At 48.8% G+C, this 17,471-nt stretch overlaps 1 protein-coding gene across 1 annotated transcript; it reads left to right on the forward strand.

The window, feature by feature from the left end:
• The first annotated feature begins 151 nt into the window (after positions 1–151).
• Positions 152–15,916, forward strand: LOC137786203 (myosin-8-like). Its single transcript, XM_068577910.1, has 39 exons — positions 152–714; positions 772–985; positions 1,181–1,324; positions 1,571–1,727; positions 1,864–1,891; positions 1,988–2,099; positions 2,332–2,424; positions 2,841–2,904; positions 2,981–3,079; positions 3,177–3,280; positions 3,387–3,525; positions 3,667–3,785; positions 4,429–4,578; positions 4,663–4,833; positions 4,916–5,222; positions 5,565–5,629; positions 5,861–5,948; positions 6,055–6,172; positions 6,247–6,370; positions 6,944–7,080; positions 7,167–7,422; positions 7,892–8,134; positions 8,600–8,776; positions 8,873–9,018; positions 9,461–9,551; positions 9,644–10,033; positions 10,870–10,996; positions 11,069–11,187; positions 11,274–11,470; positions 11,548–11,731; positions 11,821–11,986; positions 12,235–12,359; positions 12,459–12,767; positions 12,956–13,159; positions 13,927–14,052; positions 14,151–14,321; positions 14,409–14,513; positions 14,898–14,993; positions 15,076–15,916. Exons 2-39 carry the CDS (start codon positions 785–787, stop codon positions 15,217–15,219), a joined length of 5,796 nt encoding a protein of 1,931 aa, XP_068434011.1. The 5' UTR covers positions 152–714; positions 772–784; the 3' UTR covers positions 15,220–15,916.
• The last annotated feature ends 1,555 nt before the right edge of the window (positions 15,917–17,471 follow it).

The raw sequence follows: 17,471 nt of genomic DNA on the forward strand, positions 1-17,471 counted from the left end.
AAAATTCATTTAAAAAAAAAGTAAAAATATATTTAAAAAGTAAATAGTAGCTTTTCTTCTAGTTTTTTCCTCAAAGCTTCGACCAACATGCAAATAATGTGACGTCACAGATGAGAGACTTGAAGCAGACGCTGCTGGATGGAGGAAGATGATTTTAACGCTGAAGCTTTGCATCAGAAACACGTTTTACTCCAAACCGCCTGTGAACCTCTTGAACAGTCTCAGTTGAACTTGTTTTATTTTCTCTGCAGATTCTGTTTGGTGTCCCTAAAGAAAACCCTCAGATGAGGAACCGGCGAGCGATGGCTTCCAGCGTCCTCCAGAGTTTCCTCATCGGTCTGGAATGTGGTAAAAGCCGCTCGATCAGCTCGGCGCTCCAGAATTCCAGCGACGCCCCAGCGGACCTTAATCTCCCTGATCCCAGACAATGAGCCCGGCGGCGTCGGGGCGCCGTAAGCCGCCTAAAGCCGCCGTCCTTAGCATTCATTGCTTTTTAATAATGGACGGCGTGGAGGGGTTACAATAGAAACCGTTTAAGTGGCGCGACGCGGCTAAACATAGACCCCGAAATACAAAATGGACATAACTTCTTTTTTTTTCTCCTCCAGCAGAAGCCAGATCTCCAAATATAGAAGAACGGGCGTCTATAAAAGCTGCAGGAGCCTCGTCGGGCTGAGGGACGTCTGTGCTGCTCTGAGACGACTCTTCCTTTTGGTGACGCCGACGCGATAAATCATCTGTTTGTCGTTGAGTGCGTTTATTTATTTGCAGCCAGATTAAAAAGATGAGCGACGCCGAGATGGAGATCTTCGGGGTGGCCGCCCCGTACCTCCGCAAGTCGGAGCGCGAGAGGATCGCGGCGCAGATCGCGCCGTTCGACGCCAAGACGGCCATCTTTGTGCCCGATCCCAAGCAGGAGTACGTGAAGGGCAGGATCAGGAACCAAGATGGCTCCAAGGTCTCCGTGGAGACGGAGGACGGGAAGGTGGGCGAGCAACGTTTCCAACATGGCGTCTGTTTTTTGAATTTTGGCTTTTTAGCCATTGTTGCCTGTTTTATGTTTTTATCTATTTTTAAACGTCGTCTCTTAATGTTTTCACACATGTTTTCACCTGTTACTGCTGTACTTCATCTCGTATGTTCTTTCAGTGATGAACATCCTCACTTCTTCCCTCCGCAGCTCGTCACGGTCGACCTGGACGACGTTCGGCCCATGAATCCTCCGAAGTTCGACAAGCTGGAGGACATGGCGCTGCTGACGCACCTGCACGAGCCGGCCGTGCTCTTCAACCTCAAGGAGCGCTACGCCGCCTGGATGATCTACGTAACTGCAGCTTCACCCGAGAACACTCGTGTTCACACTCGTGTTCACACTCGTGTTCACACTCGTGCTCACACTCGTGTTCACACTCGTGCTCTCGGGTTGAAGACATTAGCATCTTTAACCCGAGAGCACTGACAGACCTGACGTCACTGATACTGTGACTGTTTCTAACGTTGTGTTCTCGGGTTACTGGACGTGATCTTCATCTTCCCCCTCTGGTTTCTTGTCCTCTGGTTGGTTCTCCAGACGTACTCGGGCCTCTTCTGCGTCACCGTGAATCCCTACAAATGGCTGCCGGTCTACAACCCCGAGGTGGTGGCCGGCTACCGAGGGAAGAAGAGACAGGAGGCGCCGCCGCACATCTTCGCCATCTCAGACAACGCCTACCAGTACATGCTGACAGGTCTGACAACTACACACAGACAACTACACACTACACAGACAACTACACACTGCACACAGACAACTACACACTACACAGACAACTACACACAGACAACTACACACGATAAATGAAGCTCAGTTTCTTTTCTTCACAGATCGAGAGAACCAGTCGCTGCTGATCACGTGAGTTCACTTCATGCGCCGTTGAGCTCAACTAATAATAATAATAATAATAATTCAGTGTATAATTTCTCGGCGCTCACATTGTTCGTCCTTCAGCGGAGAATCTGGAGCCGGGAAGACGGTGAACACGAAGCGGGTCATCCAGTACTTTGCAACCATCGCAGTCGGAGACTCCAGCAAGAAAGAGCAACTTCCCAGCAAGATGCAGGTCCAGAGCTTCTCTCCCAGTCTGAGTCCCAGTCTGGGTCCCAGTCTGAGTCCCAGTCTGGGTCCCAGTCTGAGTCCCAGTCTGAGTCCCAGTCTGGGTCCCAGTCTGAGTCCCAGTCTGGGTCCCAGTCTGGGTCCCAGTCTGAGTCCCAGTCTGAGTCCCAGTCTGAGTCCCAGTCTGGGTTCTGGCCTCCTGCTGGTTCTCACTGGTGGTTCCTGCTTTGGGTCCACAGGGGACGCTGGAGGACCAGATCATCCAGGCCAACCCTCTGCTGGAGGCCTTCGGGAACGCCAAGACTGTGAGGAACGACAACTCCTCTCGATTTGTGAGTGCAACTTGGATTTGTACGGTAGCTGCCATTGTTATTATTATTATTTTTAATTATTTTTTTTGCATTTAATTTCTTTTCATTTTTCTATTTTTAATTTTTTTTAAATTTTTTAATAAAAAAAAATCTTTAAAAAAAAAGATTTATTTGATGTATTCGTGTTTTTTTGTGTAACTTAACTACGTTAATAAATACTGCTGGGTATCTTGTGAATTAAATAAAATATTACGTTTGTTGGTTTTATTGAATAATATTTCGTATTATATCTGAATTTTAGTACAAAGAAGTACAAGTACCTCAAAAGTACATCACTTACTTTCCTCCACTGCTTTTCAGTCTCAAAGTATTTCTTCAGTTGTAAAATGTTAAAAATCCAAAGTGAAACTTAAATAGTAATTTAATAACTTTTTTAGGGAAAATTCATCCGCATCCACTTTGGAACGAAGGGGAAGCTGGCGTCAGCCGATATAGAGACCTGTAAGTACGCTGCTCATTCATATTATTATTATCTGTGGTACATATATTTATATTCTGTCTGCTCGATTCTCTTCAGACCTGTTGGAGAAGTCCAGAGTGACCTTCCAGCTGCCGGCAGAGCGCAGCTATCACATCTTCTACCAGATCCTGTCCAACAAGAAGCCCGATCTCATCGGTACATATAACTTACAGAAGTTATTGACCGGGTTGTGAACGCGACGCTGACTTTGATCCTGAATGGAGGAATCATAACTTTCAGTGTTCCTCTGCAGAGACGATGCTGATCACCACCAACCCGTACGACTACCCGTTCATCAGCCAGGGAGAGATCAGCGTCCCGAGCATCAACGACCCCGACGAGCTCCTGGCCACCGACGTGAGTGTGGATGGATGCATATATGTGTACATATATATATATATATATATATATATGTATATATGTGTATATATATGTATATTAAGAAGTGGTCGCTGCTCCTCAGAGCGCCGTGGACATCCTGGGCTTCAGCCCGGAGGAGAAGCTCGGCATCTACAAGCTGACCGGCGCCGTGATGCATTATGGGAACATGAAGTTCAAGCAGAAGCAGCGGGAGGAGCAGGCGGAGCCCGACGGCACCGAGGGTGAGCTGACCTCTGACCTCTGAGCCCAAGGCGAGGCGAGGCGACGCCACGACCCGTCCTCATGAGTCTCTCTCTCTCTCTCTCTCTCTCTCTCTCTCTCTCTCTCTCTCTCTCTCTCTCTCTCTCTCTCTCGCCCCCCAGTGGCCGACAAGGTGGCCTACCTCATGGGGCTGAACTCGGCCGACCTGCTGAAGGCGCTCTGCTTCCCCCGAGTGAAGGTCGGGAACGAGTACGTCACCAAAGGTCAGACTCCTCAGCAGGTACAGTCTCTACAAGGTGTTCAGTGTGCTTGTAGATAGAAACACTTCCACGTTGGGCCACAGGGGGCGCCACAACCAACAAACAGGAACGATCCTCATCGTCGCTTTAAGTCATGAGCCCACAATGCTCCAGTGCTTCCAATCGCTACTTTGTAGCGATTAGCGATTGTGCTCGCGCTACTTTGTACTTATGCTACTTTGTACTTATGCTACTTTGTACTTATGCTACTTTGTACTTATGCTACTTTGTACTTATGCTACTTTGTACTTATGCTACTTTGTACTTGTGTTTTTTTCTACATTTGTTACTTCCTGTCCAGTGAAAGTCTCGTATCTCCAGATGTGTTGATGTTGTTTGTGATTAATAAATGTTTATGTTCAGAGAAACTCCTCCTACTTCTTTAAAATAAACTATAAACTCTGACATCAAGCCCTCCACCACAAGGTGTATTTGAATAATTTAAAAAGGTATAATATACAGAAAACCCTTGGGAACATAGATAATGAGTTCATATATGTGTCTCTGGTGTATTGGTTGGTTTCAGTAATGTCAAATTGCAGCACTGTTACTCGTAGCGGTGTATTTTCAGAGTACTTGTACTGCAGTAAAGGGCGTGAATACTTCCTCCCCGGCTGACCGCAGGTGAACAACGCCATGGGCGCTCTGTCCAAGGCCGTGTACGAGAAGCTGTTCCTGTGGATGGTCACCAGGATCAACAAGCAGCTGGACACCAGACTCCCGCGGCAGCATTTCATCGGCGTCCTGGACATCGCCGGGTTTGAGATCTTCGAGGTGAACGAAACCAAACAAAACCGCAGCGCCGCAAACCTTGACGAGAGTTCCCCTCGTCAATTTTAACGCGCTGCTCTGATCCAGATGAACAGCCTGGAGCAGATGTGCATCAACTTCACCAACGAGAAGCTGCAGCAGTTCTTCAACCACCACATGTTCGTGCTGGAGCAAGAGGAGTACAAGAAGGAGGGCATCGACTGGGAGTTCATCGACTTCGGCATGGACCTGGCGGCCTGCATCGAGCTCATTGAGAAGGTCAGATGGATCTGCTGCACGTCAGTTCATATTCCATCTCATGGCCACCAGGTCTAATGTCCGTCTGCGATGCGTTCAACAGCCGATGGGCATCTTCTCCATCCTGGAGGAGGAGTGCATGTTCCCCAAGGCGACGGACGGCTCCTTCAAGAACAAGCTGTACGACCAGCACCTGGGCAAGAACAGCATCTTCCAGAAGCCCAAGCCCTCCAAAGGGAAGGCCGAGGCGCACCTGGCGCTCATGCACTACGCCGGCACCGTGGACTACAACATCTCCGGCTGGCTGGAGAAGAACAAAGACCCGCTCAACGACACCGTGGTGCAGCTCTACCAGAAAGCCTCCCTGAGGCTGCTGTCGCAGCTCTTCGCCACCTACGCCACCGCCGACGGTCAGTTCCCTTTTACTGTTATTATCAGGGTTCAAACGGTCATGGAAAACCTGGAAAAGTCATGGAAATGTGGTTTAAGATCATGGAAATGTGGTTTAAGATCATGTAAATGTGGTTAAAGGTCATGGAAATGTGGTTAAAGGTCATGGAAATGTGGTTAAAGGTCATGGAAATGTGCTTAAAGGTCATGGAAATGTGGTTAAAGGTCATGGAAATGTGGTTAAAGGTCATGGAAATGTGGTGGAAGTCCATTGGTCACAATGTGCATGAACCCTGTATTCGTGTTGTGTCGAACTATACTGTTTATTACTGTGTTGAATTGTCTCTCTTGTGTTTCCGTAGATGGAAGTAAGAGAAGTACCAAGAAGAAAGGATCTTCTTTCCAGACGGTTTCTGCACTTTTCAGGGTAATAACTCAATAAATCAGTTAATGAGATGAAAGCTTTAACGTACATCTTCACTTTTCTGTTCTTAAATCAAGACATTTGAGCCTTTTAAACTTCCACAGTAACTCACGTTGCATTATTAAAACTCTGGATGTAAACTGCACTTCAGGCTCCCCGAGAAAGAAACACAGACGTTCTGTAATTTATGCAAAGCAAAATGTCTGGAGACTTTAACGTGTCGGTCTGCTGCAGGAGAACCTGAACAAACTGATGTCCAACCTCCGGTCCACACACCCGCACTTTGTGCGATGCATCATCCCCAATGAGATCAAGACTCCAGGTGAGAAGCAACATCTCCTTCGTTTCCAGAACAGAACGCTAACACAAGAGATGCTAACGGAGCGCTAACACAAGGGGAAGGTTAAAGCACGTTCATCCCCGCTCAGGGTCCATGGACCACCACCTGGTTCTGCACCAGCTGCGCTGCAACGGCGTGCTGGAAGGGATCCGGATCTGCAGGAAGGGGTTCCCCAGCAGGATCCTGTACGGGGATTTCAAGCAGAGGTAGAAAACACTCGGCGCTCTTGTTTGTGTTTACTGTTTGGTCAGGAGTTTGAACCCTCGACTCTCTCTCTCAGATACCGGATCCTGAACGCCAGCGCGATCCCAGAGGGTCAGTTCATCGACAGCAAGAAGGCCTCTGAGAAGCTGCTGTCCTCCATCGACGTGGACCACGCCCAGTACCGCTTCGGATACACAAAGGTGCTTTATGCTACTGCCTGTGTGTTGTAAAGGCTGAACAACTAAAAAAGTAAAGAAACATACTTGAATTGTCATCATATTTCTCTTCTAAACAATTGAAAATGAACCTGAGCAAAGCTTTTGAGATTACAGAAATGAATCCTGTTGTAACCTATTCTACATCTTCTCAAACAGGAAACAGGAAAGTGGCCTTTAGCGAGGGGTTTAGGTGGCCAGCAAGTGGCTGAATTCTCAGAAACTATACTTATGCTATTTTTACAGCCCCAACACATTATTTAGAAAAGAAAGCACTTCTCAAAAAGCATTGAACAGCAGTGAAAAGCCAGTCAAGTCTCTCTGCGCTGCTCTCTTCCACCCCTCCCCCACAGACAAGCTCGGCACCATTGTTTTTGTGCCGCATGGCATTGGAAAGCTTCGCTCCTTAGCGTTCAGAATCCGTTGGAATTACGTCGATGGCGTAAATATTCCAGGAGTTGTGGTCAAATTAGTTTTGCGTCCTGTTTGCATGTTACTTTACTCGCACTAGAAGGGTTGAAGACGTTAGCGTGACTTCTCTCTCTTCACGCCGCGCAGGTGTTCTTCAAAGCCGGCCTCCTGGGTCTGCTGGAGGAGATGAGGGACGAGCGCCTGGCGGTCCTGATGACCCGGATGCAGGCGGTGTCCAGAGGATACGTCACCCGGCAGCGGCTCAAGGAGATGATGAAGAAAAGGTCCGTGAGGAATCCGCTCCTGCCGTTTATCTCTCGTGACTCTGGTGGAATGACTCGATGGCGATCGTCTCTCTCTCGCTCCACAGAGAAGCCGTCTTCATCCTCCAGTACAACATCCGATCCTTCATGAACGTGAAGAACTGGCCGTGGATGAGGCTCTACTTCAAGATCAAGCCTCTGCTGCGCAGCGCCGAGGCCGAGAAGGAGATGCAGAACCTCAGGGAGGAGCTGTCGCGGCTCCAGGAGGAGTTCGCCAAGTCGGAGGCCCGGAGGAAGGAGCAGGAGGAGAAGATGGTCGCCCTCGTCCAGGAGAAGAACGACCTCTACCTTCAAATCCAGGCAGTACGTAGAGCAGCAGGGTCCATTCGTATTGATTCCCTTCTGCCGGGTGAAGTTATAAATAACTACATGAATCCATAGCGGCGGGAGATAAGAGGAAGAGGCATTGATCTCTGCAGGTAAACAGGACACAGCAGGAGAAAACATCAACAAAGTAAAAGTAGATTATCAATATAGGAACAAAGCGGGCGAGAGGATTCATAAACAAGAGGTTCAGAGGTGGAATAAAGGTTGTTAGAACTCTAGAGGATTCATAAACAAGAGGTTCAGAGGTGGAATAAAGGTTGTTAGAACTCTAGAGGATTCATAAACAAGAGGTTCAGAGGTGGAATAAAGGTTGTTAGAACTCTAGAGGATTCATAAAGAAGAGGTTCAGAAGTGGAATAAAGGTTATTAGAACTCTAGAGGATTCATAAACAAGAGGTTCAGAGGTGGAATAAAGGTTGTTAGAAGTCTTTCTCACGCCCTCCAGGAGAGGGAGAACCTGTGCGATGCCGAGGAGAGGTGTGAAGGCCTCATCAAGAGCAAGATCCACCTGGAGGCCAAAGTCAAAGAGTTCTCCGAGAGGATGGAGGAAGAGGAGGAGATCAACGGCGAGATCACCGCCAAGAAGAGGAAGCTGGAGGACGAATGCTCGGAGCTCAAGCGCGACATCGACGACCTGGAGCTCACCATCGCCAAAGTGGAGAAGGAGAAATACGCCACAGAAAACAAGGTGCAGGAGGCAGGCAGATACTTTACAGACGGAAAAGTAGTAACACCGCATACAAGTACCTCAAGCGGGGATGTTGCAGTCATGGAAGACCGTGAATATAACACATTTCCATGAATTTGGAGATTTTTTTTAAAAGACTTTTTCAGGCTTGGAAATAACCATTTAAAAAATGCATGACTTTTCCAGGGTTATTTCAAGGCCTGGAAAAGTCATTGAAAAGTAATTGAAATTTGGTTTAAAGTCATGAAAATATAATTAAAGTCATATAAATTTGGTTTAAAGTCATATAAATTTGGTTAAATGTCATGTAAATTTGGTTAAAAGTCATATAAATTTAGGTTAAAGGTCATGTCAATGTGGTTTGAAGTCATGTAAAATTGGTTCATAGTCATGGAAACCCATTGGTCAAAGTGTGCATGAAACCTGCTCAAAGCCTCTCAACTCGTTGTGATTTTTGCTCCCCAGGTGAAGAACCTGGTGGAGGAACTCTCAACGCTGGAGGAAAAACTGCTGAAGTCCTCCAAGGAGATCCGAGCTCTGCACGAGGTCCACCAGCGGACGCTGGACGACCTCCAGGCCGAGGAGGACAAAGCCAACGCCCTGACCAAGACCCGGGTCAAGCTGGAGCAGCAGGTGGACCACGTGAGTTCCACTGAAGGTGTCGGGCGGAGTAACGCCTCAACGCTTCGGTTCCCTCGGTTCTCTGGTTTTTGACGTCCTGGGTTTTGTGTCCTGCAGCTGGAGGGCTCGCTGGAGCACGAGAAGAAGCTGACCACCGACCTGGAGAGATCCAAGAGGAAGCTGGAGGGAGACCTGAAGCTGTCGCAGGAAACCGTCATGGACCTGGAGAACGAGAGGCAGCAGACGGAGGAGAGGCTGAAGAAGTGAGGCGCCGCTTTAATGATTCACTGCTGCACGATTAATGCGCATCAGAAAACACACAACAGATGCAGTTAAGTTTGATTATTACAAGATGAGACACTCGGCTTCTCTTGGACAGTTCATGTGATCAGCAACAGAGCGAAGCAGCAACTGGTTTCATGTTGAACGGTCCTCCAGTCAGTCCTGCTGTGTGTTTAGGTTCGTTAGCCTAACACGCCGCTAACAGCTAACTAGCTAACTAGCTCCCCTCCTCCTGACGTGAGACTCAGTGCTCGGTTGTTGTTTTTGAAGCCGTAGTTATGGCTTCAACAATAAATACTACTCAAGACACAGAGGACTACAAACGTTTTGTCAGAGTAGATTTGTACTGGCTAGCATGTTGGTTAGCATGTTAGCTTCATATTAGCTGTTGCTGTAATAAATACTACGTTTCCTCTTTTCTAGGAAGGACTTTGAATTCAGCGGCTTGCAGAGCAAAATCGATGACGAGCAAGTCCTCAACACGCAGCTGCAGAAGAAGATTAAAGAGCTGCAGGTAGAAGAGAAGAAGAAGAAGAAGAAGAAGAAGCTCTTCCTGTGTTTCAACACGCTTTCTTTTCACCGAGTGACCACGATCCCTCACCGCAGGCCCGCACCGAGGAGCTGGAGGAGCAGGCCGAGTCGGAGCGCTCGGCCCGGGCCAAGGTGGAGAAGCGGCGCTGCGACCTCTCTAGGGAGCTGGAGGAGATCAGCGAGCGGCTGGACGAGGCCGGCGGCGCCACCGCCGCTCAGGCCGAGCTGCACAAGAAGCGCGACGGCGAGTTCCAGCGGCTGCGGCGCGACCTGGAGGAGGCCACGCTGCGGCACGAGGCCGTCGCCGCCGCGCTGCGCAAGCGGCAGGCCGACGGCGCCGCCGAGCTCGCCGAGCAGATCGACAACCTGCAGCGGGCGAAGCAGACGCTGGAGAAGGAGAAGAGCGAGATGAGGATGCAGATCGACGACGCGGCGAGCAACGCGGCGAGCGCCCAGAAGAGCAAGGTCAGAGGTCGACGGCGACGCGCTGCGGTGCAGGACAGCGACAAAATGATCCTCTAACAGCGTTGAAGGGTCATGGAAAACCAGGAGAAGTCCTTGAAAAATTCCGGGCCTGGAAAAGTCCTAGAAAAAATGAGTTATATTCATGTGTTCATGACGTTCATGTACGTCACAAATTTGGTTAAAAGTCTTGGAAATTTTATGAAAAGTTAAGGAAATTTGGTAAAAAGCCTAAAAAATTTAGGTAAAAATTCTTGAAAATTTGGGGAAAAGTCTTGAAAATTTTGGAAAAATATTTTGGAAATTTGGTGAAAAGTCTTGAAAATTTGGGTCAAAAGTCTTGAAAATTTGGTTTAAAGTCTTGAAAATTTGGTTTAAAGTCTTGAAAATTTGGTTAAAAGTTTTGAACATTTGGTCAAAAGTCTTGAAAATTTGGTTTAAAGTCTTAAAAATTTGGTTAAAAGTCTTGAAAATTTGGTTAAAAGTCTTGAAAATTTGGGTAAAAGTCTTGAAAATTTGGTTAAAAGTTTTGAACATTTAGTCAACAGTCTTGAACATTTGGTTAAAAGTCTTGGAAATTTGGATTAAAGTCTTGAAAAATTGGTTAAAAGTCTTGAAAAATTGGTTAAAAGTCTTGAAAATTTAGTTAAAAGTCTTGAAAATTTGGTTGAAAGTCTTAAAAATTTGGTTAGAAGTCTTGAAAATTTGATTAAAAGTCTTGAAAATTTGGTTAAAAGTCTTGAACATTTGGGTTAAAGTCTTAGAAAGTTGGTGAGAAGTCCTGGAGAAGTCCTGGAACTCCCTGGTCCCAATGTGTTGGACCTGTTGAATCGTTCCAGGCTCACCTGGAGAAGCTGTGCCGCAGCCTTGAAGACCAAATGAATGAACACAGAACCAAAGCCCTCGAGGCTCAGAAGTCGCTCAGCGAGCTGGCGGCGCTCAGCGGCCGGCAGCAGGCGGAGAACGGTACGTTCACCGCCCGCCAAGATGTTTAAAGCACAGAGCGATGAGGTGAGTGATGATGTCATCGATGACCAGGTGAGCTGTCGCGTCTGCTGGAGGAGAAAGACGCCGCTTTGACTCAGCTGAGCAGAGTCAGAGCTGTTGGAGGACAACACATCGAGGAGCTGAAGAGACTCCTGGACGAGGAAACCAAGGTCTGAAGGACACGAGGAGATAAACGAGGAGATGAACCAAGAGTTAGACAATGAACCTGTGGCGTGCCCCGCTCTCCCTCCTCCAGGCCAGGAGCGCCCTGGCTCACGCCCTGCAGTCCAGCCGCCATGACGGAGACCTGCTGAAGGAGACGTACGAGGAGGAGCAGGAGGCCAAGGCCGAGCTGCAGCGCGGCCTGTCCAGAGCCAACGGCGAGGTGGCGCTGTGGAGGAGCCGCTACGAGACGGACGCCATCCAACGCACCGAGGAGCTGGAGGAGGCCAAGTGAGGACTGCTCTTCTCCTCCTCCTCTTCCTCCTCTTCCTCCTCCTCCTCCTCACGGTGTGTGTCCGGCTCCACAGGAGGCGTCTGGCCCAGCGGCTGCAGGACTCGGAGGAGATGACGGAGGCGGCGAACGTGAAGTGTTCGTCTCTGGAGAAGACGAAGCAGCGCCTGCAGGCCGAGGTGGAGGACCTGCTGGTGGAGGTGCAGCGCTGCAGCGCCGCCCACATCCTGCTGGAGAAGAGGGGGAGGAGCTTCGACAAGGTGTGTGTTCACTTTTCCTCAGGGGAGGAGACATGTGCGCTGCTCACACTCCTCCTCATCCTCCTCCTCCTCGTCCTCCTCCTCCTCAGGTCCTGTGTGAGAGCAGACAGCAGCAGGAGGAGAGTCAGGCCGAGCTGGAGGTTTCCCAGAGAGAGTGTCGTGTTCTCAGCTCTGATCTCTTCAAGCTGAAGAACTCGTACGAAGAAACGCTGGAACACCTGGAGAACACCAGGAGGGAGAACAAGAACCTGCAGCGTGAGACTTCTTCTTCTTCTTCTTCTTCTTCTCCTTCTTCTTCGTCTTCTTCTTCTACTTCTTCTTCTTCTTCTTCATCTTCTACTCCTTCTTCTTCTTCTTCTTCTACTCCTTCTTCTTCGTCTTCTACTCCTTCTTCTTCTTCTTCTTCTTCTTCTTCTTCTTCTTCTTCTACTCCTTCTTCTTCTTCTTCTTCTTCTTCTTCTTCATCAGATCATATTTTTATCTTTATCTTCTTCCACATCCAGATGAGCTCTCAGACATCTCAGATCAGGTTGGACAGTCCTCTAGGATGCTTCATGATCTGGAGAAAGCGTCGCAGCAGGCCGAGCAGGAGAAGAGAGAGACTCAGGCCGCGCTGGAGGAAGTCCAGGTTTCCTGTTCTTCATTAAACACCATGACGTCATCGTTGTGTGAGTCATAACCACAGTCACAGCGTTGTGTTCTTCCTCCTCCTCCTCCTCCTCCGTAGTCGTCCCTGGAGCACGAGGAGGCCAAGACGCTGCACCTGCAGCTGGAGCTGAGCCAGATCCAGGCCGAGCTGGACCGCAAGCTGTCGGAGAGAGACGAGGAGACGGAGCAGCTGAAGAGGAGCCAGCAGAGGAGCGTGGAGGCGCTGCAGAGCGCGCTGGACGCCGAGACGCGCGGCCGCAACGACGCGCTGCGCGCCCGGAAGAAGATGGAGGCCGACCTCAACGACATGGAGCTGCAGCTGGGGCACGCCACCCGGCAGGCGGCCGAGGCCACCAAGCAGCTGAGGAGCGTTCAGGGGCAGCTCAAGGTGCGTCCAGGGGCAACTCGAGGTGCGTCCAGGGGCAACTCGAGGTGCGTTCAGGGGCAACTCGAGGTGCATCCAGGGGCAACTCGAGGTGCGTCCAGGGGCAACTCGAGGTGCGTCCAGGGGCAACTATATACATATATATATACACATATATATATATATGTATATATGTATATGTTCTGTCCCAGGACGTCCAGGTCCACCTGGACGAGGCGCTCCACTGTCAGGAGGACTTCAGGGAGCAGCTGGCGATCGCGGAGCGCCGCAACACCTTGATGGCGGCGGAGGGCGAGGAGCTCGTGGCGGCGCTGGAGCAGTCGGAGAGGAGCCGCAAGCTGGCCGAGCAGGAGCTGCTGGACGTCAGCGAGAGGATCCAGCTGCTGCACGCTCAGGTGAGGAGAGGAGGAGTCAGGTCATGCAGCACAGGAAGCTAACTGTACTTAGCTACTGTACACTCCACTGCATCAGATATATATGTTGTACTTTTTACCCCAGCAGGACACGACAAGAGCCAAGATGATGCTGTTTTAATGCATTATACTGATGCTAAGCTACGCCGCTAACATTTAGCGTCAACTCTTGTGCAGTTGATCTCTGGCAAAATGCTTTTAATGTTGTTTAAAATACCCTTCTGCTCGTGGTCCTGAGTATCGCCAAGAAAACTGTCCTCATGAACTGTAAATTAAGGAATGAACATGGATATCACACGCTGAAGGAACATGATGGAGAATCTAACCTCCTCCATCATTTACAATACGAGACACAGTAAAAGTCGGGTTACAAGCAGCTTCGGTGGGTGTCACCACTAGCAGCAGCTTTAGCCAGCTAGCGCTGCTGCTAGCTCCCCGACAACCACCGAAGGTACCGACTTGGGCAGCGGAGACACGAGCAGCAGCAGCAGCAGCTAGCGGGGAGCTAGCAGCAACGCTAGCTTGCCACCGCATGGAGCTAGAAGCTGCACTAGTGGAGAGCTAGCAGCAGCGCTAGCTGGCTAGAGCGGGGAGCTAGCGAGGACACCCACCGAAGGCAGTAGCGGCTCGTAACCCTGACTTTTATGGTACTACTTCCTGAAATATAGATTTAAAAACCTTTTAAAAACATGACCACTTGTCTGCGGCTCTAAACACTTTGATGAATCTAAATGTTCCTCAACGAGCAGAACTCCAGCCTGCTGAACACCAAGAAGAAGACGGAGTCTGATTTAGCTCAGCTGCAGTCGGAGATGGAGGACTCGGCCCAGGAGGCGAGGAACGCCGACGAGAAGGCCAAAAAATCCATCATGGATGCAAGTCTCACACACACACACACACACACACACACACACACACACACACATTCATCCAGATTACAATCTCACAGCGAGCTGACGTTCTTTGCCCGCAGGCCGCCATGATGGCGGAGGAGCTGAAGAAGGAGCAGGACACCAGCGCTCACCTGGAGAGGATGAAGAAGAACCTGGAGGCCACCGTGAAGGACCTGCAGCAGCGGCTGGACGAGGCCGAGCAGCTCGCCCTGAAGGGCGGCAGGAAGGAGCTCCAGAAGCTCGAACGCAAGGTGGACCGGTCTCACACAGAGAAAATAGAAATAGATTTTTAAAAAAGCGAAAAGGTGAAAGGTTAAACTGGCGGTGTTGTTTTGAAGGTGCGCGAGCTGGAAAACGAGTTGGACTCTGAGCAGAAACGCAGCAGCGAGGCCATGAAGGGCGTCCGCAAACACGAGAGGAAGATCAAAGAGCTCACCTATAAGGTGACACTTTCACTATTACCCTCCTTACTGTCCATGTTCAGTAGTAAGGGTCCCTGTGAGGGACAAACCACTCCTTCTTTGGTCCATGTTCAGTAGTAAGGGTCCCTGTGAGGGACAAACCACTCCTTCTTTGGTCCATGTTCAGTAGTAAGGGTCCCTGTGAGGGACAAACCACTCCTTCTTTGGTCCATGTTCAGTAGTAAGGGTCCCTGTGAGGGACAAACCACTCCTTCTTTGGTCCATGTTCAGTAGTAAGGGTCCCTGTGAGGGACAAACCACTCCTTCTCTGGTCCATGTCCAGCCTGTGTTGTCTTGAACAGGAGCCCTGGCGTCTGGTTGATCGAGGTGTCGATGACGTTTGACTGAGCCTGTGCTGTGTTTCAGGGCGAGGAGGAGAAGAAGAGCGCGGCGAGGCTTCAGGATCTGGTGAACAAGCTGCAGCTGAAGGTGAAAGTGTACAAGCAGCAGTGTGAGGAGGCGGTGAGTGCAGCACACCGACACAACGCAGCGATGCCGAGGGGGAAACGCTGCGCTTCACGCGCGACTCTTCTTCCCTCTCCAGGACGAACAGACCAGCATCCACTCAACGAAAGCTCGCAAGGCGCAGCACGAGCTGGAGGAGGCCGAGGAGCGAGCCGACGCCGCCGAGTCGCAGCTGAACAAGTTACGAGCCAAGAGCCGCGAGGTCGCCGGGAAAGGGGAGTAGAAGACGGAGCCTCCTGCTCCACCATGTGAGGAAACCAGAGCAGCTTTGAGGCTCTGCGTGATGGCAGCTCCACCCAGCAGCTTTTGACCTGTTGGAAACTGTGCGAAAATCCTCCCGCGGCCATTTTAAGTCCCAGCATGCCCCATTCAGACAGTCTTTTGGCATAAAGTACGTAATTTTTCTCATTTTTGAACCGAACGACACAGTTTTTTTGACTGAAACTCCTTCCTAACAGGACAATACTTTGTTTTATGGTGATTGTTGTTGCAGGTTCTGATTCTTTAGGTCCTAATCTTTCCATAAAGGTGTCTTATTGACGCTCCAGGAGGCTTTTTGGGGAATCTGGCTCATATCATGCTGGATGTTCATAGTTACCATCAAAATATCTTTAAAAGTGATTTTTTTTTGCAGATATATATTTTTTTCCAAGACTTTGCTGAACTAATAGGAGACAAAAAGGAGGTCTGGAGACTAAACTGGTCCCACAGTTTCATTGTGTTAAAGGGTTTCTTCAGTCTGAAGGCGTTTCTTCATTCTCATCTCAGTTAATTGTTTTTCTAATTGTCCCCAAACTAAATGTTTTTCCTGCATTTTTCTGCATTCACTCTGTTTTTCTTCTGCGTCTCACGTGTTGAGACGATGTTTGCAGTTCAGATTGTCTCTTCTCAAAAGTCAAATTATGTTTGTTTAAAAAAAAAAAAAAGGGTCTTGTGCCGTTAAACCCCGCCTCCGCTTAGCTCCGCCTCCAGCAGAGGACTCACCGCAAAGCCACAATAGAACTTTTAGGTCAGGATATAAATACTATAAACAGTTCAGACTCTCAGATTAAGAGACGAAGCTCTCTGTCTCGTAATCTGGTCACCAAACCAGTTGGACGTTGAACTCGTCTGCTGCTTTGATGTTGACAATAAAACACAAATAAAGTTTCTGTCTCTTAAGATTGAAGTGAAAAGATCCCTGAAGCCAGTTGGGTTCATCCTCTGGGGAGCATGAAAGCTTCATGACGATGCATCAGATAGCTGTGGAGATATTTAATCTGCACAGAGCAAAGCGTCCGGACGTTTCTGCCTGAGAGATTTTAAAAGCACCACGTCAAAAGAAAAGAGCGCTTTCCTCTCACTCCCGTCATGGGCGACCGGCAGCAGCGTGAAGGTGACCTTCAGAAGGAGGAGGAAGGTCACCTCCAAGAGGAGAGGAAGCACAGAGACTCACAATAAACGATTCAGAAACATTAGAAATAAAATTGAAAAGCACATAAACGATCCGCTGATTAAAGGCGGCCAGTGAGATCCCTTTAGCTTCAAGATAACCTGAGCTAAAGCTAAGCTAACACTTATTTTTCCTGTTTCCTGGAACTGAAATACCACCGGTGACGCTTTGACGTCTTTACATCTGAGATGTTGAAGAACGGCAGCAGCGCAGTGAAATCATAATTTAGGAAAATAAAACCAGTCAAAATGAGCTAGAAGTAAATATCAGAGACAAAACAAACTGCAGGATTTATGCAGATTTTGAGAAGTTATGCATGAACTATGGCTTGTTTTTAAATGTAATCAATATGGTTTTACATTCAACAACTCAGTAATTAAGTTTATTTTGCACATCTAATTGAATACAAAGTAAGTAAATCTAATGATCTCATCAATCTAAAGGAGTACCAGTGGATAAATACATCAGATCTGTATTTTAGATAAACCTTTTAATGATAAAATTGGATTCCAAACTTAGATTTCATGCAATATTTCGTCTTATTACAGAGCCGTGTTATGCACTCGTAATGATTTGAAGCATTACCAGACGACGACCTGCGTTCTCACTCGCTCCCCGAACACGCCGAGAGCTCCAGTTACTGACGCTTTTTCTAAAAGAGGAAACAAAGCTGCCGTCATGTGTCGCTGTGCCGGACGCCGCCGCGTGTTAACCTGTTAACGAAGCAGACAAACCAGACGCCGTCCCTCAAGGTGGACGGCTGCCGCTAACCTTGAGGGACATGAACATCACGAGATGTGCAGAGTCATGAGTTATGCTTAGAATGACACTAACGCAGTAAATACATGTACAAGTACATGTGCCGACAGGTTTCAGTCCTTGTACACAACGATTAAACATGTTTGAATGAAATCAAAGTCTGGGTGCATTACTTTAAGAGGTGGTGAGCCCCAGGGTTCGATTCTGGGCCCATTTATGTTCCCTGTGTACGAGTTACAACAAAGACATTTATTCATCTTTTTTTAATCTAATCCTTCTGCTGA

The sequence above is a fragment of the Clinocottus analis genome, unplaced genomic scaffold, assembly GCF_023055335.1.
Source record: "Clinocottus analis isolate CAN_PGR_092001 unplaced genomic scaffold, fCliAna1.0.p SCAF_16, whole genome shotgun sequence".
Lineage (NCBI taxonomy): Eukaryota > Metazoa > Chordata > Actinopteri > Perciformes > Cottidae > Clinocottus > Clinocottus analis.

Coding starts and splice junctions, on each gene's coding strand:
- LOC137786203 (XM_068577910.1), top strand. CDS start 785: ATGAGCGACGCCGAGATGGAGATCTTCGGGGTGGCCGCCCCGTACCTC. Junction 8,777..8,872: donor TGGAGCAGCAGGTGGACCAC/GTGAGTTCCACT, acceptor TGTGTCCTGCAG/CTGGAGGGCTCGCTGGAGCA. Junction 11,471..11,547: donor GAGGAGCTGGAGGAGGCCAA/GTGAGGACTGCT, acceptor CCGGCTCCACAG/GAGGCGTCTGGCCCAGCGGC.